This window comes from Marmota marmota, unplaced genomic scaffold (genome assembly GCF_001458135.2).
Source record: "Marmota marmota marmota unplaced genomic scaffold, marMar, whole genome shotgun sequence".
Classification (NCBI taxonomy): Eukaryota; Metazoa; Chordata; class Mammalia; order Rodentia; family Sciuridae; genus Marmota; species Marmota marmota.
In genome coordinates, this window is record NW_026000037.1 from 45259057 (window position 1) to 45282651 (window position 23595).

Genomic DNA, 23595 nt, shown 5'->3' on the forward strand with positions numbered 1-23595 from the left:
AAAGTACACATGGGCATTAACACAGTCTTTTTTTTTATCAATCTTAGTTTATCAAAAAGGAGGAATTTGGGTATTATTACAAAAACTTCCTACATGTGTTACCTAGAAAAAAATTATGCCTTTCCCTTCAGAAATTTTTGCCCAATAAGACAGAAAATAATCCTAAATATACTAGAAACCATAAATTTTTTCTAAGACAAAATTTTTCTTGTTCAAGGAGAATCTGTTAGGTTCATTTAATAGTGATAATAATTTACAAATAAATCTTTAGAAAATATGTATTATCTGTCTCCAAGTGTTCAATCCCAAGCACATAAAAACATACATGTTGGATGACTGAGAATTTCTTTGACTAGAAGCTGTCTCAGGAGTATCCCTTCCAGATCCTTCAATCTCTGAACTGGAGTTGAGCTGGTGGTTAAAAAGCCAACTTCTCCCATTGAGTTTATTTCATGTAGGAGAAATTGAAGTATGCAAAATAATTTTAGGGCAAAGGCAGCCCTAAATTTGGCCTTTCCCGGGCTGTAGAAATCCTGAAGAGGATTCAGGCAAGGAGGTCATAAAGAGGTAAGATTTCCATCATGGGGTCTGTCCTGGTGAGGTCAGCAGGATTCATGAGCTACCGGGCTTTCTGTTGTCCTCTAAAGGAGGATCAGACAGAGCTGAGCTGGTGCACCTGAACATCCAGATGAAAACCAACCCCATGTGACTATCTGAAGTGGCACTTTCCTGAAAGGCAAGCTCATTGAACATTGGCATGGAATGTCAAGGCACTTTATGGAGCATCTCTGAAGTTTTACCAAGTTAGAAAAGACATCTGGGGCAGAAGTTTGCTTGAAATCCAGTGACTACATGTAAGAACTGAGCAGAATCACTTGTCTAACTCTTTTAAGTCTTAACAAGCAAAGGATGGAGAATGTGGGAAAAGGAAAACAGCCTATTCTTTTAAAGGGGTGGGAGGACAAAAGAAAATTGCCTTAGTCTGTCTCCTGGCATTTGCCAAAGAGAACATGCTGAAAGGCACTATCAAGAACCATCAGTTTGTGGGTCAGGGTTCCTGCCAGAGTAACCTAATTGTCTTTGACTCGCTTTTAATCTGTATGAATGTGGTAAGAATAGCTAATGTTGCTTTACAGCATTTAGTCTCGGTGTTCAATATAGAAAATCTACAGAAAGATTCTTATCTACAGAGGAGTGGAAAATATTGTCACGCAGTGATAAAAAGTCCAACAGAGAGGAAGGTGGGAAGCATCCCCTTTCCTGTGCAGGTTTCATCTGTGCACAAAGGTCCACCAGCTTCAAAGAAAACCTGTGCCCCAAATAATGGCTAAGTGTGTGGTGGAGACTGAATAGGAGAGTGTTATGAATAGCATTACCAAAAAAAACTACATGATACCTACAGGTACTGATGGAAAAATGGCAAAGTATTCAAAACTGAAAACAGGGTAACTGAAATATTGTCACAAGGTGCAAAGAGAATCGGTTTTGAACACTATAACCTTTAACATAAAAGAAGAGAATTTTGTTAACAAGTCACAAGAAAATACTTTTCTTTAAAAATCCGATTTTATGACTTCAATACACAATTTTCAGTGACTCTGATTCTTATCAGTTAATCTCATTAGTATAGATGAAGAGGGAAACAGACACACTATTGGTCTCTCTCATAAATACAGCACGTGATAGAGGTTAATTCAAAAAACAGATGAGGACAAAAAGGTATAAGATGTACAATCCAAAAGTGTTTAAAGACTTCCCATTCCAAGCTAGTGGAAAATAAATCATTGGCTTTATTAATGTATGTGGGGATTGGGTCCAAAAATGACATTAGTTTTTAAGCTCCCACATACAAAAGGAATCAAATTCCATATAGCACATTTTAAGGAAACTGTATTTTGTCCTTTGACAACTATGTTGTAGACATCATTTCTAAAATCACGTCTTGATTTTTTTGACTTAGAAACTATGATTACAGTAATAAGATATCAAACCAATCAGATCTTTTCTCCGCATTTGCTTTACACACTCTGTATAAATAAAAACTTAAATTGATGGTCCAGATTAAACTTGTTTTTTTTTCCCCAATGTGAATCTGTGAAAATGCAATTCCAAACAACAACATTTAGCAAAGCCCTACTACAAGTGTGTCTATGATCGTGGAGAAACAATGCTGAAGTTAGTTGAAGTTAGGACATCCCCCAATGTACTGCATGAGCCTCCATCCAGGAAGAGATCTCAGAGTGCCCTGCTATAGCACCAGAGAGAAAGTGACACAAAGCCATTCAGAAAGAACAGAGATCACCTTCTTCTTTAGATAGGGACAAGGGCTGCTTTGAAGGAAGAAGATGAAAGAGAATCAGTATCATTTCAACAGTGAGCAATGGTGGCCAGGGAAATAAGAGGATAGGAGAGTCGACAAAGGAGAAAACAGGAAGAGGGGTCAGCAACCAGGTTGCTGTGTCAGGTGTGTGGTTGGCTTAAGAGAAAACTACCATGCACATGACTGGGGCTGATTGATGAGGACCCTGACCTGACACACTTAAGTTCTTTGGGCTTGATTCAACCATCAAAGGGTATTACCAATATTTTATTTTTAAGCAGAGGCATAAATTAACTAATTTTAGGAAAATTGACTTGGCAGTGGGTTTATAAAATAATTGAGGGGGAGAGAGTTGAAACCAGTTCATCTTGTGCCATAATCTATCTTAGAAATAGATAACAAAGGCTTGAACTAGCACAGTGTCTGAAGGGAAGGAAAAGGAAAAACCAGAAGGAAGGAGCATAGCAGAGAGATAAGGCAAGAGGACCTTGTGGGGCAACAGGCTTGAGGGGCAATGGGAGGGGACTCAAGGACTCTGCACCATCCCTAGGGACAGGGAGGATGATGCCATTGTGAACAGTGGTGGTAATAACCCTAAGTGTTTTGCTCAGTTATCTGACCCTAATTTCATTTTCAGCACTGCAGTTAAGCTCCAGCACATAGTAGCAAAACTTTGAAGTCCAAAAATCAAGTCCCTTGTTATAAAGCCTCGCTACATTGGAAAATCTAGTTTTCTCTTTTTCCTACTCTACGGAAGTCACAGACAATGGAAAAATCAACAAGTACCAAGGTTCTACGGCTTTTCAAAAGCAGTAATTCCCAAGGATTTGCCATTTTGCTATATCTGCTCTCTTGAACCCTAGCCCAGCTCTATCCCCCTTCCTCTTCACAATCAAAATGGAACTCCTCAGAAGCCTCCTGGAGAGACGTCCACCATTTACCCAAAAGAATCATTTCCTAAGCATCTTCTCTAGCAATTCCTTATAATCATCCCTGGTGGGATTTTATACCCCAAATCCCAATTTTGTGTGAGCTATCTCCTCTCTCCCATGTTAGTTTGGCTCAATACAGAAAGCTGCTTCTCCTAAATTTGATTCAACAATTCCATGTTCTGGACATTAATTGAGCACCCACTGTGTACAAAACTGTGAAACAGGTCTGGAAAGTGGATGAACAAGTCTGAAACTAAAATATATATGTGACATATTGTATCTTTCAAAGATGGGCTCAGGTTATATCCACTGCACATGCTCTCTTTATGATGTGGGTTTTAAGAGAAAAGATGGACATTCTCTTCCCTGGAATCTGGGTAAACCTGTAGGCACTGCAGAAATGATGCTAGAAACTGTATTGCCTGGGTAATACAGTTTTATAACTCATCCAGTGATGAGTTATAAAAGGCAATACAGTTTTTACCCAGTTCTCTAAGAATCCTGGGAACCTAATACCATGCTCTGAGGAAACCAGGGTGCACCTCCTTAGGAAGTCCACATGTATGTGCTCCAGCCATGGGTTCTCCCCTAGGTCCCGACAGCTGAGAGCTAGCATCAAACACTGCACATGTGAGCCATGGAGCCTTCATAGAATTCCAGCCCAACCTCCAAGCTGCTTCAGCTAATCCCTAGCGGGAGCAAAGACAGGTATTCTCATTGAACCCTGCCGGAATTCAGATCTTTGGGCAAAATAAACGTTGGTGTAAGCCATTAAGCCTTGGGATTATTTGTTTCGTCACAGTAGAGAACCAGAACAGATACAGAGCATGACTTCAAAAAGCTTACAGTCAATTCAGGGAGACAAGCTTGTTCACAAATGACAACAGTAGTAGCAAAATTATGTTAAGTGAGCCACAAGCAAAAATGAATGTGTACACAAAAGTGGGCATATACTGGTTTACGCATAGAAAACATTTAAATGCATAAAAATTTAGTAATAATTACATCTGTGGAGCCACCCTGGGATGTAAGAGAAGGAAGTCTTCTTTGGCCTATCTCTTGGTATGCATTACTCCTTACCTTACACATGGACTTACTTCTCTGACTTGACTTCTACAGTGGTACAATAGTGGGAGGGAGGGGAAGGGCCAAACACGTGCTGTAGGTTCCCTATAAAGACAATTTGCAGCCAGTCTCTTGGAACAGCTGCATCTTATCTCTGTGTGCTTCAGTTTCACATCTATACAAAAATAGTACTAATCTCATAGAGGCTTTTGTGAAAATCAAAGTTATGTAAACGTAGAGAACACAATAGCAAGTACTGAATAAACATTAGTAAAATGTCTCAGAATACCTGAGCTACTGAGCACTGGCATGGCATGTGGACAGAGAGTCCAAGTGGCCGAATAGGACTTGCTTTAGGAAGAAAGATATTCTTACTCCGCTTTAAATCAAAGGATAAAAGGGAAGCAGCATTCTTAGGTGTGATTGCATGGGAAGGTATATGATGGCTTTGATAACAAGCAATAACTTCTGCAAATGCCACACTGACTTACATTTTCCAAGATGCTAAAAGACCACTGAATTTATACCTCCCATCCCACTTCCCCATTCTGCTTCCCCTTCTTCATGGTTTTCATTGGGTGTGACAAGTTGACTGAGTATTACAGATGACTAGTCCACCGAAAGAGGCCAAAGAGATCTGTGCTTACAATATTTTTGCACCTAATGTTTGGCCTTTCCCTGTATTTAGAGAAACTGAACATTGTCTCAGTTATGTCAAAGGAGAACTGATCTTTCCATCTGTTCTTTTTTTTTCTTAAATATTTTTTAGTTGTAGTTGGACATAACAACTTTATTTTATTTATTTATTTTTCTATGTGGTGCTGAGAATCAAACTCAGTGCCTTACACATGCTAGGCAAGCACTCTACCACAGAGCCACAGCCACAGCCTTCCATTTGTTCTTGTATGTACTTTTTCCATTCAAATTATATAGGGTGGTGTAAGTTATTCACAAGAGTAAGTAGAGTAATTTATCTTCTTCTTGCTCAAAGTACCTTATGTCATACACAGTTTGCAAAAACATGCTCTATCTATAAGTATGAAGCATTTTAGTAGCATAGGAAAATAGACAAGGCAGAATCATCCATAAAATTACATGATAATGAGCATATAACCATAGTACTTTCATAACTGACAATATATTGTCTCAAGGTTTATAGATTTCAGGGTAATGGCCTCATCATTCTGCTTGTAAACTCTAATGAGTAATGAGTAGTTCCTCTCTGACTCAGGACTTCAATTGTTGTTTCCTGTTTAGTTGAACTTACCCAAGTATCTTAGAAACAGATGAAATATTTTATCAGTTCCTCAAGGGTAGCTGGGGTTGTCTTTTTTCCTTATGAACTAGATGTTTCACCTCATGAAAATTTCTGGCATTTCAGGAAAAATTGTATATCTGTTTTTTCTTTAACATAGAGATGATAGCAGCTACTCAAAGTATGAGAGGATGTTCTATATCCACAATGATTTAAAGAAAGAAAAAGAAGAAAAAGCTCTCTGAAGAATAGAGAAATTGAAATTAAAAAGTAGAGAAATTATGCTAAGTATGGTCAAGAGACAATTTAACTGAATTTCATTAATTTAGCCATTTTAAATCCCTTTGGTATTAAACTAGGGTGAGATTAAATAAATCAAGAGATTGATTAAGGAACAAAATCTCACTGATTCCATCTCTGCTTTGTGAATGTGAATCAAAGTGTGTGTGAATTGTAATGACTATGAAGAGCAGGCTGTACAGACTGCATACTCAAAATTCTCAATGATACACTGTGTTGAGTCACATAGGGGCATGAAGAGTTCCTAATGAGCTCTCCACAAAGTTCTTGAAGGGGGAAAAATCATCTGCAAGTATTTTGTGACAACACTTACTCAGTGCTTCCGAAAGCTGGTTCAAATCACCAGCCAACAAATTGTACACAGGTTCCATGCAATACAATACAATCAGCCTCAGGTTCTCCAGACTATTTACCCCTTATTTCGGAAAAGGAAGCTATCATAGGATACAAGTCTATGACTCTCTGATATCTTGGAAGTACTATTCCATCACAGGTCATCAGCACAAGGGCTGCTTCAATAGGAAGATCACTGAAGTCAAAACAGCAGGAAATACAGCCCCACTAGCCCATAGCCAGGGGCTAACTACTTTCTCTCTGAGACAAAGGCCATACATACTTCCAGCACTGAAAGTGCCTTCTCTGTGCTCTGATCAGAAACAATAGGGCACCTGCTCTAACTTCATCCCCTCTAGGCAAGGAATGTCTACACTTTCCTACTCACCTGCCAAAGCACGCACACTTACACACATGGCCCCTTACCTCATGTAAAGAGTAAGTTTAAACCTGTTTCTTATATGTTCATTCTTACTCCTCTGTATGGGCAACATATGTTTTCCAGTTTGATGTTGTATCTAGAGCTTGAGGTATAACTAGAGAACTTGAAAAGTCTCTAACTTGCTTTTGATAATCTGCCTGTACAATAGAAGCTTATTAGTACTTGAAAATACTGCTTATGTACAATCTAAACAATTGGGGCCTGATAATAAGCAATTCAAATTTTGTGACAAAAAAAAAGTAAGTAGAAAAACTTTTGTTATCATAAGAAATGATTCATTCTTCTAAAAACAACACTTCTAGAGCGTGTTAAAAGGTCAATATATTTGCAGGGCTATGTAGGGATTGCTGATGTTAGTGGTATTTATTCTGATCCAAGTTCCTTTTTCCCTTTCTCTGAGTGGGATGGTTTCAATTACAGTATTTCAAGATCATATTTTTACTAAGCATTAACAGTACTAAGTCCATTACAATCAACATCCAGCAGAGTCTACCAACCAACAAACAAAAAATCAAGATAAACAGAAAACCAGAACCTACTGACTATTCTGCTCTCAGGCAGAAAGACAAGTGCCTGGGCTTCTGGCTGACTCTGGAGTCCCATGTACTTTCTTCTCCAGGTCATGCTTGCCCCCCAGAAGACTCTTTGCTAGCCTTGAAACCTGCAGGAGCCATCAACAACACCACACACACCTGACTGTTCTAGTCATGTGGCTGCCCATGGTCCCTGTACCAGGAAACACTGCCAGCACCTGCAGGCTCTATGACTCAATGGAATTGTAAAAAGTGCTGAATGTCAGTTTGGTGTCAAAGATGGTCCATAAACCTGTAAACGTGCTCTATATCCTGAGGACAATATTTGATGAATCGAAATTTCTTAAATTTTTTTAGCCTTGGTAACCATGACTATGAAATAAAAGCATTTACTTTTTCAGAGTTGTTCGGAAGATATGAAAATATGCCTAGGACAGTGCCTAGCATGTAGTCACTAAAAATTTTTAAAAGGACTTTATTAGTAGTACTAATAGTCATAAAAATAACAGTAGCATTCATAAAGATATTTGGAATGCTATTTGAATAATAATGAGAAGGGGTAAACAAGCTGAGACCCAGGACATTACAGATGGATCGAGCTACAGAACAACTGTGGCAAGCATGAGGATGATAAAGTTTAAGAAATCCAAGTCAGTGAAGTCAGTATTCAAGCAGAGCAGAGATAAACCTACAGAAGGTATCCTGAAGAAGGGGCAGTTTCACTTCTACCTTGTCTGCACAGATCTTTCTAATTAGACCATTCAAAAGGGTAGTCCATCCTAGGAGGTCACTCTGCTAGCTCAAACCAATATCCGGAGAAGGCAGACCAGTATCAGACCCCAGGAAGAGTACTTGGATCCAGAGAGGCACCTTCAAAATTTTGGTGGAGTGCTTGCCTACTATGCACAAGGCACTGGGAATGGAACCCAGCGAATCAACCAAAAGAAAACCAAGTTTTTCATTGAAAAGAAATCACTGTTTATATATTTTTGTTTTTCAGATGTGTTAAAAAGCATTGAGAAATCACTCCCCAAAATTCAGTGATGAAGGACGAACAAACAAAAAATGATCTTTCCTATCACTTTCCAGAGCCTGGTCAAGCTTGGCTTTGGCTGATTTCTGCTTTGTCCTCCTGAAGATTCTGGAATTGCAGTGTATCCATGGATCAAAGCCTAGATGCATCAGGCCCCAAAGTTTTAAGCTCTTCTCCTTCAAGTTCTAGATTACGTCTCCAAAAGTCAATATGAGGGTCCCTCTTTTTACTATGTTTTAACTACAGCATAGGAGATTTTTTTGTTTTTTACCATGCCATATTAACTCTCTCTTATCTCTATTTCCACTATATTCTAAGATTTTTAAGGCAAAGTCTCTTTCCTCTTTTAGGCTTAACATCTCCAGCATCTCACAGACAGGCAGTTGTTACTTCTCCCCCCATCCCCAGCCCAGTCTCTCTTAGGTGAATGGGAGATTGTTTAGAGCTAGAGAAAACACTGGCAGGACATACATCAGAGGTTAATGTCAACTGAAATGCCAAGAAGGAACAGAAAGGCTTATGTGACATGAAAACAAACAAACAAACAAATACATCTCAGACTGATAGAGCTCCATGCCTCTAAACAGACTTAATGACTCCAGAGGCATCTGAGCCTACCTAACCATATCCTAGTTTTAAATTAGCATTTTTACAATTCTAGTTGTAACTTGGATGCATAGCTGCAACAAAATCACAGTTACAATACCAGTAGGCATATACCCACTGAGAGGGGACTGGCCCAAATGATGAGATGTTCTTATGAATACACACAACACCATTTGCATTTAAAAAAATTGACACTTTGGGTGCAGTATTTGGTGGCAGCCAAAACTGCCTTCAGAGAGCAAATGGAGATAGAAGAGGAAAGAAGGTGACAGTGGAGGAGTGTGAATTCATATGCATCATCTCCCTGGCTCAGCAGAGCAAAGCAGTGAAATAATACATATGCCATGATGATTAATGCCCTGAGACTCAATGACATCATGCTTTGGAGATCTAACAACCTGCTTCTCATATCCTGAGCTGATGAAGAGCCCCATGTGATCTTACTGAGTAGAAAGAAAATAGTTTAGCGGTGAGTCAGTTGAAGATTTCAATCTTAAATACACTTTGTTTCTGTAAAAATTTATTTGACATAATTATGTTCATGTTTTAACCATATACATTTATCTATTGATATAAACATATATATATATGTGTGTGTGTATATATATATAATATGTATATCAGTACAAAAATTATACATATTCTTTTTACCATGCCTATATAAGTCGTCACTCAAAATTGAGACATGGACTAGGTGGTTGTACTCAAGCTGGTAGTGAAAAGGACGACAAGACTGAGACCCCAAAGTAATTTGAAGACAAGTAGAAACAAAAAGCACAGGTGTGAGTATGTGGACCAAGCAGGGATCCATTATTCTGAGAACAAAAGTGAGAGGGCTTGCTTAGAACCAAGAAATCTGGGTAAGAACTAGAAACAAGGAACGTAAATTCATAACCACGGAGTAGAGGCTCTAAGCAAAAATGAGGTAAATATACCCATCCTGGGGGACAAAGGTGTTTAAAGGAAATAACTAGAGCTTCACATTATTCTAATTCATTGAGGGCAAGGAATGTTGAAAACTTCCAAATATTTAGACTATAGAAAAGACAAACAACATTGACTAAACCAAGTACATTTACTTCCTGCTGTCCACACCCCCTCCCCAACTTGTAATGTAGCATGCATTGGAGAGTGTGTGGACACAAGAAAAATAAAATGTTAAAATGTAGAGACTGAAAACATCTTAACCTGAACGTTTTAGAGATAAAGTTGAAAAGCTGTGTGACATTGATAAATATGTAAAGTTGGGCAGAGAATCGGTTTGTTTTAGAAAAACACTGGCTTTTATCAACATTCTCAAAAAGAGAAGCACAGGGCTTTCCTTGCAGTTGTCCTCTATGCTCCAGTGCTCTGAAAGAGGTAGCCAACAACATTACGTGTTCTGATATTTTTGTTTTTTCTAAGCTCCGTTTCTACATTGCCACCGACATTTCAGATTTGAAATCACATTCATCACTGTTTCCAGTGATCTGCCCTTTTTTCTTCATCTCCCTCTTTCCCACTGTGTTTCTCTTTTCCCTACTCTAAGGAAGTTTCCCCTGTTATTATCTCTGTGTTTGTTGCAGACAACTTTAAAATAGAGAGGATCCTGTCACCACCACGTGTACCTTGCCAGCTTCGTTTTTGTCTTTTTTTCTGGTTAGCACAGCCTTTCTCGAAAACCAACTAAAGTTGTGAACACAGAAAAGAGGCTTCTAAGAAAACAGAATCCCAATTTCTAGGGACTATTGTCTTTCCAGGTAATAAAGAGTCACTATAGAGTTGCATCATTCAGAACAATAGCTGTGATGTGTGTTCCCTGCAGCATCAGAAGTACAGTAGACTCACTATCCAGCACAGTTTCCAGGAAGAGGTGGTGCTCCCTAGTCATCTCGGGATCAGTTTCTATGAATATAAAACACAGAGAGAAGACAGAAGTCTGAACTGTGCTTCTGATTAGCTAGACATTCTCTGTTCAAGGAATGGAGTCATATAACAAAACATTGCTCTGGACCATATGAAAGTAAAGAAATCTATGATCTATTTGGAAAGCAGATCTTTCAGTGTAGGTTATCTGATATTCTTTGTGACAACATGGTTACTAGCGGCTGATTTTGAATATATTTTAATTTTTAAAGCAAAAATTAAAAATAATAAATTCATAGCAAAATTAACTGGAAAGTGCCGAGACGTCTCATACGCCCTCTACCCATGATTGGAATCCTGCACCACAGTGGTAAATATGATAAAATTGTGAACCCACACTCATATGTCCTAATCACTCAAAGACCATAGCTTACATTAGTGTTCACTCTTAGAGTTTGAAATTCTATAGATTTTGACAAAAGTATAATTATATATTTTAAACATTATGGCATCATACAGAATAGCTTTATTGCCCTATGAATCTTCTGTGCTCCATGAATCAGTCTCCTCTCTCCCATCCCCCATTCATTATCTTTTATTGTCTCAACAGTTTTGCCTCTAACACAATGTCATATAGCTGGAATCATATAGTACATGGCCTTTTCAGGTTAGCTTCTTTCACTTAGTAATATGCATATAATATTCCTCCAAGTCTTGATATAGCTTGATAGCTCCTTTCTTTTTAGCTCTTAATAATATTCCATTGCATGAATGTACCACAGTTTGTTTATCCTTTCACCTACTGAAGGACATCTTGGCCAATTCAACATTTTGGCGATTATGAATAAAGCAGGCATACACACATGTGTGTAGAGTTTTGTGTGGACGTAAGTTTACAACTTATTTGGGAAAATTCCAAACAATGCAACTGCTAGATTCTATGGCAAGAGTTTCTAGCTTCTGTAAAAAAAAAACTGCCTGTCTTCCAAAGCAACTGTGCCATTTTGTTTTTTTACCAACAATTGATGACAGTCTCTGTTGTTCCACATTCTTACCAACATTTGAGTACATTTTGGATCCATGGGTTGGATTTTTATCATTCCGATAGGTGCATAGTGGTATGTCCCTATTTTAATTTGCAATTCCTAATGACATGAGGTTGATATTTTTTCATGTGCTTATATGCCACCTTTTAATCTTCTTTAGTGAGATGTCTGTTCAGATCTATTGCACATTAATCAAGTTGTTTGTGTTCTTATCATTGAGATTCATGAGTTCTTTGTATATTTTGGATTACAGCCCTTTATCAGATATACTTGTAAGTATTTTCATATTGTTCCTTGACAGTATCTCTTGCAGATGAGAAATTTTCAATTTTTGTCAATTAATCTTTGCTCCACAAAGCACACAAACATAATAGCCTATTTAGGGCATACTTCCCAGTTATCCAAGATATGGCAATTAGGGCCCCAATATCCAAGAGGGAGAGGCGTAGGGGAAATCATCAAAGTGCAAGGCGGGCTTTGTAGGAAAGGGAAGGGAGAGATGCTAAAATTTTCCCAACCTTTCCATCACAGAGCCAAGTATAAGGGCAGACAAGAGAAACATTCTTAAAGCTTGGGAGCGTTGCCTATAGGAAGGGAAAATGAACATTTTATTTCTAACTTTGACATGTGCACCTGCAGTGGCCTTGTCAATCCACCTCCTGAACTAATTTGAACTGAAGGACAAGGAGACATAGAAAAGACAGAGGTCCCAGCCTTAACACAACCCACATGCATGTGTACTTAGGCAAGTGAACTTGGGAGAAGTAGCTAGGTTTATGTTATCATGACATATTCTGTTCACCCAGGCTTGCCACTGAACTAGCAGACCCCCACAGCAGGATGCTGGGTGGGTGTTTGTGAGATCTAACTGATGCTGGAGCTGCCATGTGTACAGTTGCATAGACCCCCAAAGGCCAGAGAACTCCCACCCATACAATTGCCACATGAAGGGCCTCAGCCTGTCAGGCCACATTATCCAGAGACACAGTAAAAACATTCACAGAGGACAGCCTACACTATAATATGTGACAGACAGGTCCTTCAGTTTGGATCATCCCAAACTGAAGAAACCCAGAAAAGGGACAGGGGAAGAGAGACCATATCCCAAAGGCAGACCACACTGCTGTCTTCCATCTGGAAATTTTGTACTTCTCTGATGATGTTGGAAGAGATAATTTTAAATTGGGGGAATAGAGACTTTCAAAAGACTGAATTGTTAGGGTTTTGTTTTTAATAGAAAAAAATGACCAAAATATCATGATATTTGCCCAAGGAAAAGATAAATTTGACAAACCTTAAGTAATTACAGAAAAAAAAATCACTTTCATATATATGCTCCAGGCAAGTTTACATTAATCAAAGTAAACAAAATAATACAATATTGCTGTTAGAAAGAAAAGTGTCAATTAAAGTGGTCACAAGTGAAAAATGAAAACATAGGACATTAAAAATAAACTCCATGCTTAAAAAATAATTATTAGGAGAATATGAATCAAATAACAAACTATACAGGATTAATAATGGTATTACAGAGAATAATAGAATTCAGTATATCATAGGAGTAGAAGCATGGTTATAGAACAGATTCAAACCCTCATACTGTATACTGGTGAAATATTTTGCTGATTCATCAAAATATAGTTTTATGTAAAGTTTTTTTTCATAATTAAATTTATTTGTAAATTATTGGGAAGCCCATCACAAAGATATAGCTTATTATAGTTATACATTCTACTGTCACGTATAACTAAAAATAACAAGTAAAATAATTTTTAAAATGTTATGTCATACATTTCTATCCATATCAGTAGCAATTTTCATGGTTATTATTTTCTTATCTGAAATAATTAGAGGGAGATAATAAGTAGATTATATGTCTCTCTCTCTCTCTCTCTCTCTCTCTCTCTCTCACACACACACACACACACACACACACTCACACACATAAACTAATACCACAATGTGATGGCATGGTTTGGATAATAGAAGATGCCATCACAAATCATGATGATATCTAATATCATCAAGAAAGACTAATTTGGTAAGCAATATTTGACATAGGCTTTGCAAGGTAGAGAAAATATTGCTAACCAGGGATGTCAAAACTTTATCTATGAAGCAAAGGGCCTGCAGCAGAAATATAGTGGGAATAAGCATATATAGGATGGCGTGAAGGTGCTACAGAGACATCACCCTACAGATTTTTAAATCCTTTTACAAATATCTATATTCTAAAATCATAATTATGAAATACTTGTGGTAATCTTATTTTCACTAATAAAACTAATTGAGGTATAAATAAATCAAATGGTTTTTACTAGACCACTCACTGTAAGAAAAGAAAGTAAATTCCAGATTATTTGGATTTCTAATTTTATTGTCTTTCTATTTTATTTTTAGGGTTCTCTATCAATAACTTGGAATAAATTCATGATATGATAAAAATATTATTTCATCTAAAAAAAATCCTGACTAGCTGCTGTATCCATGGTATATCAGAATCCACATGGAAAATGTTTAGATGATACCTTCTAACACTGTTACCATAAAGATTAATGATAAAATGTTTTTAAAAAGTGGCTATTATTATCAGCATTTTTCTCTTCATCATTTCATTCATCATTATTCTCTGTTATTGTGGTTATGAACTGAGATGATACCAGTAACATCCGCAGATAAAACAGTGCTGATAAAAATAGATTTAATTTGAAATTTTGGTTTATGAAAAAAAAACTAAAAAATATATAGTTCAGGGTAAACAAAATTCCTCAAAATAGCTAGATTTGGTGATAAGTTAGTTGTGCCAGTTTAGGAACTACTCTGCAAGTGAAAAAAATATATAAAGTAAATGTCGGGCTTTGGTCCACTGTGTATGCCTTATTACCACTTAAAAGGGAACTTAGGAGACGAAGGTCCCAAAAGGCTAAATGACCAGAGGCTAAATGACAGTCTGCTCACACGTCACCCCACTCATCCTTCATATTTCCCATCTATTTACTTATTGATTGTTACTATCATAGCATACTTTATTTGGGTCTATCTTGCAAAAAGCATTCAAAAGCAACATGCCCCCCAAATTCACCTTCATCTTTTAAGAAAGGCAGCTGGGGTGCCAGGAGTTTCCTCTACTCTTGGTGCTTCATTTGAGGAAAGCTCTTGACATCAGCCACATGTGCCCCAGTCAGCTGTTCAGTACCCCCAGACATTGCACTGAATTATCAGATAAGTATTTGATTTACCTGCAGTCTATTTGAACTGTGATCCCTGTATCTTTTCTCTCTTTGATCATTTTTCTCTTCACTCACTATTCCTTCCATGCAGGATGGGTGGTGGGTATGAACAATTCCAAAAGTTAATGCATTTTGCTTTGTTCTCCTAATGTGTTGTTGTTGTTGGTGGTGGTGGTAGTGGTGCGTGTGTATGTGTGCTGCTGGGGATTGAACCCAGGGCTTTGTGCTTATGAGGAAAGCATTCTACCAACTGAGCTATATCCCCAGCCCCTCTCTTAATGGTTTTACTGAGGAAAATCAATTAAACTGTTGACTTAAATACCATTGTGGGATCAATTATAATTCCAATTAACTGGGCCATCTGGGTTGCTCACCACTAGCCTTGGAAAAAAACTCATGATGGTGAGATAAAAATGTTTCCTATTCTTTTTATTCATCACTCACTCTAGGATTTTCCTGTAGGCACTGGTGCTGGACTCTTGAGATCCCAGAACTGTTCTCCGGGTTGGTAAGATCTTACCTCTGTCTGTGACCACAAAGGACATCAATGACATTCCCTTCTCTCCCCACCAAAAGAGCTAACATAAACTAATTGCTTTACTATGCACCAATATCTCTGCCAATGAACATTGCATGCCTTATTTATTCAATTCCTTTGAGGTAGACAATATTGTTCTCTTCTTTTAAAAAGCAGGAAACTGAATCTTAGGAAAAGCATTGTGCCTAAAGCCACAAGGGATTCAAACTTAGGTACATTAACACAGGTGCTACTTCTCCATCTAGGCTGCCCTGCATCTCCCTCAGAGCCAGGCTCCTGCTGTGTGCCACATGGACAAGCCTCTACTGACATAAACAAGCCAGAGAAAACCCATATTTTTTTCTTAAGGTTGAGGTCCTCTAACACCTGCATCCTTTATAAAATAAGTATTCCCAGAGACACATATCCCCTACCTCCAATTTGTTGAATCAGAATCACCAAAGGTGAAACCCAGGACTAGTGTTTGAACATTCTCCAGAGGGATACATACATCAAAGTTTGAGCTCCACTGTGTTGTCTTTCTTCTTAGACTCTAAAAGTATACTTAACAAAGGTTTCCTGGAGACAGTGCCCTGACCCCTGGTGGTGTAGCCCCAAACTGTAACTCCGACACGATGGAGATTTGATAAAATACTTTTGATCCCACCCAAAACTTACCTTTTAACTGGCAACTTGTTTAAGTTTTGGTTGGCTCTAAGTGAGCTCTGATCACTTTATTTAGGTCTATCTTGCAGAAAGCATTCAAAAGCAACTAGTTTTGCTAAACTTCCTGTAGCAGTCACAAAAAGAGACACCTCGTTCAATCAAAATGTTTATTGATTATCTATTCCTTGCAGATGATGCAGAGCTTAAAGTGCATATGCAGTAGTGATGGTTGGTATGGATCATACCCCATGGAGGACAAGTGGCCATCTGAACATTTAATGTCAGGGTCCACTGTAAATGGCAGACTCTACCCCAAACATCCCCACCTGTATAGGCCTTCATATGTGTGTGTTATCGAACAAAAGTCTTTCACAGGTTGTGTTTTGTTTGGGGAGAGCTTAAATCTGGCAGATACCCTGTGTAATAAGCATCTGCAACTCTTGTCCCCTACCTGTGAGGATCTTATGCCTGGTAGATAAGTTATAAAATCTTTGTTTTCTATGTGCTTTTATTTGTTTGTGTACATGTGTATCGTATGTTGTGGCAACATGGTACTAAATTGGCTTATAGATGACTGAGTGCTCACAAATTTGAAAAGACAAGTCAAATGTCTTTAAGCTCACATGAATTAAATAAATATGTGACAAAGAAGTTAATCGAAATTTGTTGGGAAGAACAAGAGCTCCTGTCCTTAGAAAAGCTAGAGTAGATGCAGTTAAAAAAAATAATGAATTCCTTCTCATGTGCATTCTCTCTCTCTCTCTCTCTCTCTCTCTCTCTCACACACACACACACACACACACACACACACACAAACACAAACACACACACACACACACACAGTAAATTCCCATGAGCAGCCTTACCCTGTCTTCATCACTGGATTATTGTTTGAGTTCTTAGTAAGTTTAAACTTGGTTTCTACTGGCTCCCTCCTTTCTTTTCTTTTAATAAGAACTTTTAACTTTCTAGATGAGTTTCTTTTCTTTGCTATTCTCCCTGCCATGATGTCATGTTCCTGTATTTATTAAAACTTTCTATTATCAAATATTATCTACATATCACAAACTCAGCATCTGGCTTGACAGAAGATATCCACCCCCAGCAAGTCCCCTCACCATATGTTATGAGAAAAAAACAGAAGCAACCTGGTTCAACAAGTAGAAGTCAAAAATATTTGATAAAACTCCTAAACATCAGCCCACTTATTCATTAAACACTTGAATAAAGAACCTCCCCAAAAAAGAATTACCAGCAATAATCCCCTTTATTTTAATATTGATACTTCATTAGTATTTGTTTACTTTCTCCCCTTCTTGAGATCAAAGAAAAAAATGTATAATTCAGAGTCGTCCCATACATTTCAAACTCAAACTCACCATAGGACTGTAACTCGAAAACCTCCGAGTGATTCTCCTGGTCTCCAAGCCAGATTTTGTCTCCTCTGTTCTACATGAATTCACAACCCCTGCAACACAACAGGACAATCAAATACTGAGACTGAAACACAGTCTTGCCCTGGCATCTTTCGTATCTAGTTATTTTAGGACATGGACAGTTACAAATAGAAAGAAAAAAAAAAAAAAAACAACAGCAAAACTTGAATGATGTTTCTGTGATTCCAAGCCCTGTATGGATGGAAAATGTATTCTATAATGAATCAAGTGGAGAATGCAACCATTTCTAATCTGGAGTCACCCCTAAGTGTTTTACATGTAGCTTCCATGTGAACTGTGAGATTTCCGAGTCTCAAATGCTGGTTCCTATAATCTAACTACAAATTTTACTTCATTTGCCTTTGTTTTCAGGTAATTAATGAGTGCATCTTAGTCAGAAGGAAGTTTTCTTCTACAATGTCGGTTTTTAAGCAAAACCTAAAGCCCTACTTTTGGTCAATTCTATGCTGTTCTATTAAAACCAGACTTACCTGAGCTTTTTCTTTGAAGCAGAACAGACATCATTTTGTGATCTATTTTTTAAATAGAATACCATGTTGGTTTCTGCTCACATGACATTCATTTCCAGTCCCAAGAAACAATTTATAGAGAGAGCAAATGTGCCACATGGACAGCAACTATCATATAAATATGTATTGTGGAAAATTTTCCACCCACATGGAAAACCTCATGGTCTGGTTTGGAAAACAAGCACTTCAAAGTTGTGGAAAATAGGAGCTGTCCCTGCCTTTAAGGCAGATCTGGCACTGAGAGTCATTCTATTTATTTTGAGCTTGTAACTGGCTCTCCCTTAATTTGAGATATTTATTGTGCATGATCAGCTGAAAGTTAATATGATGTTACCTAAAAAAAAAAAAAAAGAAAGAAAGAAAAAGAAAAGAAAAGAAAGAAAAAAAACCTCTTTTGCTTATATTTTCAAATCAAGTAAATCCATCCTCCATTGAAAACACAGCTTTTGTTCTCCAAATCAAATTTGAACTGCTTGAGTTTCTAAAAATAAAGGCAATATTTAATATAGCAACAAATACATTGGAAACCATTGCAGCCTTGACCAACCATATGTGAAATAGTGCCCCTCTCTTTATTTGTCTCCATAATATAGAGAAATTATGGAGAAGGAAACCAAAATAGTTGGCTTTTTTATGGATTCCTTTTAATGAACTATAATATTTTGCTGCCAGCTACTAGTAGAGATTTAGAATTGTTTGTATAATGCACATGAAATTGAGAAACCAGCAGCTCTGGCTCATGCTCCTGATGGCCTGACACCTCTATCTCCCCTTCGGGATCTAGCTGGATGTTTCCTCATAGAGCAATCTGTCCCGGGGCTTCTTCTGTGATTCAACAAGCAGCTGCACCTGTCTATACACTAATCCATCCCTTTAAGAGTCATTAGTAAAGACCCAAGTTTCATTGCCCCAGAATCTCCTTAGAGACTTCAAAAACTGTTTCTGAGGTTTGCTGCGTCCCTACCTGTGCTGTACTGCTGGAGCTGGCCTGAGGAAAGCAGGAAAAGCTGCCCTGTAGGAGATCCCAGCTCAGCATGAAGTGGGGGGAGGGCACAATGTGGGCAGCTGGAGGAAGAGAAGGCGGAGGGAGGAATTCATGTGCCACTGCAAACATGATACAGTGCCAACGAAAACACCATTCTTTTTTCCAAGAAGTTCAAGGCACTTTGTAAACATTAACTCATGAGGCCAAGTAGTCATGGAGCAATTATTACTTTAATATATCCTTAAGATAACTATTGCCATCAAAATCATTAGAAAAGGGATTCTCTTCATCATTTCATTATTTCTCAAGTATTTATTGAGCACCTACTGTGTACAAAGCTCTGGCACCTGAGGGATCCTATGGGGCTCTTATAGTACTCTTCACTGTCATACTGGGCTACACTCCTGATTACACTTATTTACGTTTTAGTTTCGCCAAACTGTTTAATGGATTATGCTCCGTTCTTCAGAATGCCCATAATGTGCTAAGTGCAGAGCAAACACACCAAAAGAAAAAATTTAAACTACCTATAAATCTCTTTATAATTATAGGAATTGAGGAATATAAATCAAAAGTGCTTTATTTTAAGATGCCATAAACAAAGCTTCAGTGTAAGCAATTCTTGTCTCTGTTAATATCTGTGGAATTGCTACATGAGATAAGGAGAGTTAAGATCAGCAATATCATGCCAAGCAGTTTATATAAATAATATATATTTATGATTAATCAAATGATCAAGCATGTTTGGTGAAGCAGAGAGCCTTTATCCACGGGCCTTTTTCTGGCCTTTTTATTTTATGTGACAAAAATGGCAAGTCAATATAAAAAATGATGGTAGCCATTTCTAAATCCTTATCCTTAGGCAATGAACTCCAGAGTATATGGTTAGTCTAAGACTAACTGGACTGAAGAGGCTGGTGGTGGCTTTTTTAAAATGCATGACATTCTGATGGACTCAAAAGGAATTCAGTCTGTTGTCTTTTAAAGAAACAGGATGAAGATTCTAGTCTGGCTAGGGAGTCACTAATCCAGCCCAGTTTGGATCAAACCTAGGGACTGTTACAAATCTCACTTAGAAACTTACACATATTTTAAAAGTCATAGGGAATTATACCAGTTACAACCCAACTTCCTTCCCTAAGAAATATTTCCTTGACTGAATAAAGTACAACAGAGGTATAAAATTGACCTGCCACTCAAAACACACATAGCCAAAAATTCAAGCTCCACATCTCAGCAGTTGGCCTCAAATTACCCTTCCAGCCTTAACATCACCTTCCTTATCGCTGTAACCACAGCATGCATTCCCATGATACCATATCTTGCTTTTCTGGGGTCGTCTGCCTTGAAGTCTGCCCTTCCCCAAGCTATATACCACACGCCCATGCGCATACACACTCTCACACTTTGTCCACATGGAAAACTTCATTCTTCAAGATCAGATGACATAGCAAAAAGATTTTTAAAATAAATGCTGGTAAGGGTGAGGAGAAAGGGGAACTTTCATATGTTGACGGTGGGAATGTAAATTAGTATAGTCATTATGGAAAACAGCATGGAGGTTTCTCAAAAAACTAGAAATAGAACTACCATATGATTCAGCAATTCCACAACTAGGTATATATCCAAAGGAAGTGAAATCAGTATGTTGAGGAGACATCTGCACTTGCATGTTTATTGCAGCACTATTTGCAAAAGACAAAATAAGAAATCAACTTAGGTATCCATCATGAACGATTGAATAAAGCAAATGTGGTATATATACATAATAGAATATTATTCAGCCATAAAAAGAATAAAATTCGGTCATTTGCAGCCAGAGGGTGGAAGTGTAGAACACTATGTTACATTATATAAGTCAGGGACAGAGGACAAATACCATATGTTATCACTTATGTGATAGGTAAAAGTGATCTCAAAAAAGTGGAGAATATAATAATGATTGTCAGAGCCTGGGAAGGGGACAGGGAGATGGACAGAGAGCAGCTAACCAGTGTTGGGTACAGTTGTCTAGGAAGAATAACATCTGATTTTCTATAGCACTGTAGAATAACTGTGGTTGATAGTGATTAAATAGTTCTGGTATTGTCTGATACTCCCCCTACTCCTTTGAAAGGTTCTTATGTCTTCTTTCCCTGCCACAAACTTTTCTTTAAATAGTTCAAAATAGATGATGAAGAGCATTTTGTATGATCCCAACATAAGGAAATGATATATATTGTATATGATAGATATGGCAATTACCTTAATCTGATCATTACACATTGTGTACATTTATTGAAATGTCACATTGTACCTCATGAATGTGTACAATTACAATGTGTCAATTAAAGTAAATATTAGCAAAAAGAAGAGTTCAGAAAAAAATCAAATGACATTTCTGGTTATTTCTTCCCCAATTTCCTAGTAGCCAGCTTATAATTTATTTATATATTTATATAGGTATCTAACTGAAGCCTGAGTATCTCATGTATACAGGCCATGTCTTATTTCTTTATGTCTTCAGCAACTAGTCTTAAAATTTTGTTGAACATGAATTTTCCAGAATAGATCAATATAATACTTGCTGAGGGTAGCAAAGTAATCAGTTACACTTGGATTTACTCTTCAACTGGATGCTCAATTGTGATTAAAAAAAAACAAACTTTTTATTAAGCAGAGCTGCTAATGAAGAGAATAAAATTGATTAAATAAACAAGTTAAAAATAGAACTATTATTTTTGATAAAAGAACTATTACTTTAACACAGGCATGGTAGTGCATGTCTATAATCCCAGCAACTCAGGAGGCTGAGACAGGAGGATCACAAGTTCAAGGCCAGCCTGGCTAGCACATTAACATCAACACTATTGTCATTCAGCTTGTCATCCCTTAGATGGCCAATAATCTGAGAGCTGGGCTATGTTCTATCTACTCCAATTATAATAAGAGCACTGAAGAGAACAATATACCTGTGGAATTGCTGTGTAAGGGCAAGAAATAGCTAAGCCCAACAGCAGTGACAATACTAGCTGGAAACTGCTTCTTTCTAGCTTCAAATTAAACAGGAGGTAAACAGAGAGGAGGGATAGAGAAGGACCCAGAGCAAAGAGCAAAGAAAGAGTGGAAAGGGAGATATTTGCTGCTGTGAAATATTATTCTGATAATTAATTTTTGCTATTTTTCTCTTAATGAAAGCAAAAATATAGACATTTATACAGGCAGTGTAGAACAAAATGAAGGGCAATTAAAGATAAACACTACCAAGTAAAGAAGTTGTTCTGTCTCCAGAACCTCTTGGAAAAAATTATTTTTAGGACATCCTGCTTTCTTTCAACATGTTTAGAAAGATGTGTTTCATTTTCTTTTTGCCAGTTTTAAACGAGCTGAATTTCCGGAAATCAATTATTTAACAATGTTGCTAATGTAGATCACTTTGTACTACAGTGTAAGCTGTACATGGTATGTATATTTAAAACCCCACACTTGCAGGGGGTACAGTAACGTACTCTCACCTGCATTATTAATTTACTTGATCCTCACACAAACATTTTGATGTAAGTCATGCATCTTACTGATAGACTGAGCTTCAAACTGTTTTAGTATCCTGCCGAATTAATATACAAACCAAACCAGTCTACTGATACTCCCAGTGTTCTTCCTATCACATCACACTATATTAATACTTCAAAAAAATTATAAATGCAACTTTGATTCTGTACATTTCTTTAAAAATTCTGGCACTGTATATTTTGCATGCCAATTTACTCAGCAAGAGGTTTGCTTACGATGATAAACAATGAATATTTTTCCTGGGCACTCAGAAATCCCCTGAGAATTCAGATATTATGCAAGGAATGCACTCTCTGCTAAGTAAATCTCTGCAACATGCAAGCAAATATTAATTTTCAGCTTTCAACTTTACTTCTTTAGCCAGTAATGTAGATTCAGTTTTTCTAGCCAAATCCAGCAGAGGGCAGGATACTCCCATCAACGCCAGCTGGCTGCAGCCTCCTACCAAAGCAATGAGACTTCAACTCCCAGAGAGTTTTCTGCCATTACAGCAATCATTATTTACTCACCTGGATCTGGAAAAGGGTGAAGTTTAAACTAAAAATAGGAGTTACAGGACATGGCCTTGGAAATGTCACAGAAAGTTTTGCTTCCCAGGCTGCCCACTTTTTCTTTGGGAATTGGTCTTTAAGGAACCTGGAAACTAGCCATTTCCTATTATCTTTGTGGAATATCTTGTAGAAGAGACTGCATAGTGAACTAATTTAACATAAACCATAATGATTTCTGTTCGTGGCATTAGATGGCATGAGTCTCAAGGAGGCCACTGCTTTCACACATCCTGCACCTTCCCCTGAGCCGACCGTCCCTCCCTGTCCTTGGAAGCTCTTAAGAGCTGCCCATTATGTGGTCTCTGTTATAATTACTTCACAGCTCCCACTGATAGGGGATAATGATCTCCTTCCCACTAACTTAAATTCTTTCTCTCTCCCTGAGCTTGACTCAGGGGCAACTCCATTGGGAAGTTTC

At 37.7% G+C, this 23595-nt stretch overlaps 1 protein-coding gene across 3 annotated transcripts in view; it reads right to left on the reverse strand.

Moving 5' to 3' along the window:
• LOC107136868 (cytohesin 1 interacting protein) overlaps nucleotides 1-19186 on the reverse strand; it is a 61140-nt gene extending 41954 nt beyond the window's left edge. Inside the window, exons 1-3 of one of the 3 annotated variants that reach the window (XM_048812292.1) lie at nucleotides 19054-19186; nucleotides 17503-17591; nucleotides 10647-10703 (exon numbers count right to left, since the gene is read on the reverse strand). In XM_048812292.1, coding sequence (XP_048668249.1) covers nucleotides 10647-10689 — 43 coding nt within the window. In that variant the 5' untranslated portion in view covers nucleotides 10690-10703; nucleotides 17503-17591; nucleotides 19054-19186. Of the gene's footprint in view, nucleotides 1-10646; nucleotides 10704-17502; nucleotides 17592-18050; nucleotides 18373-19053 lie in introns of those variants that run through there. The other 2 variants (XM_048812294.1, XM_048812293.1) reach the window with 2 other exon arrangements.
• Nucleotides 19187-23595: the final 4409 nt, after the last annotated feature.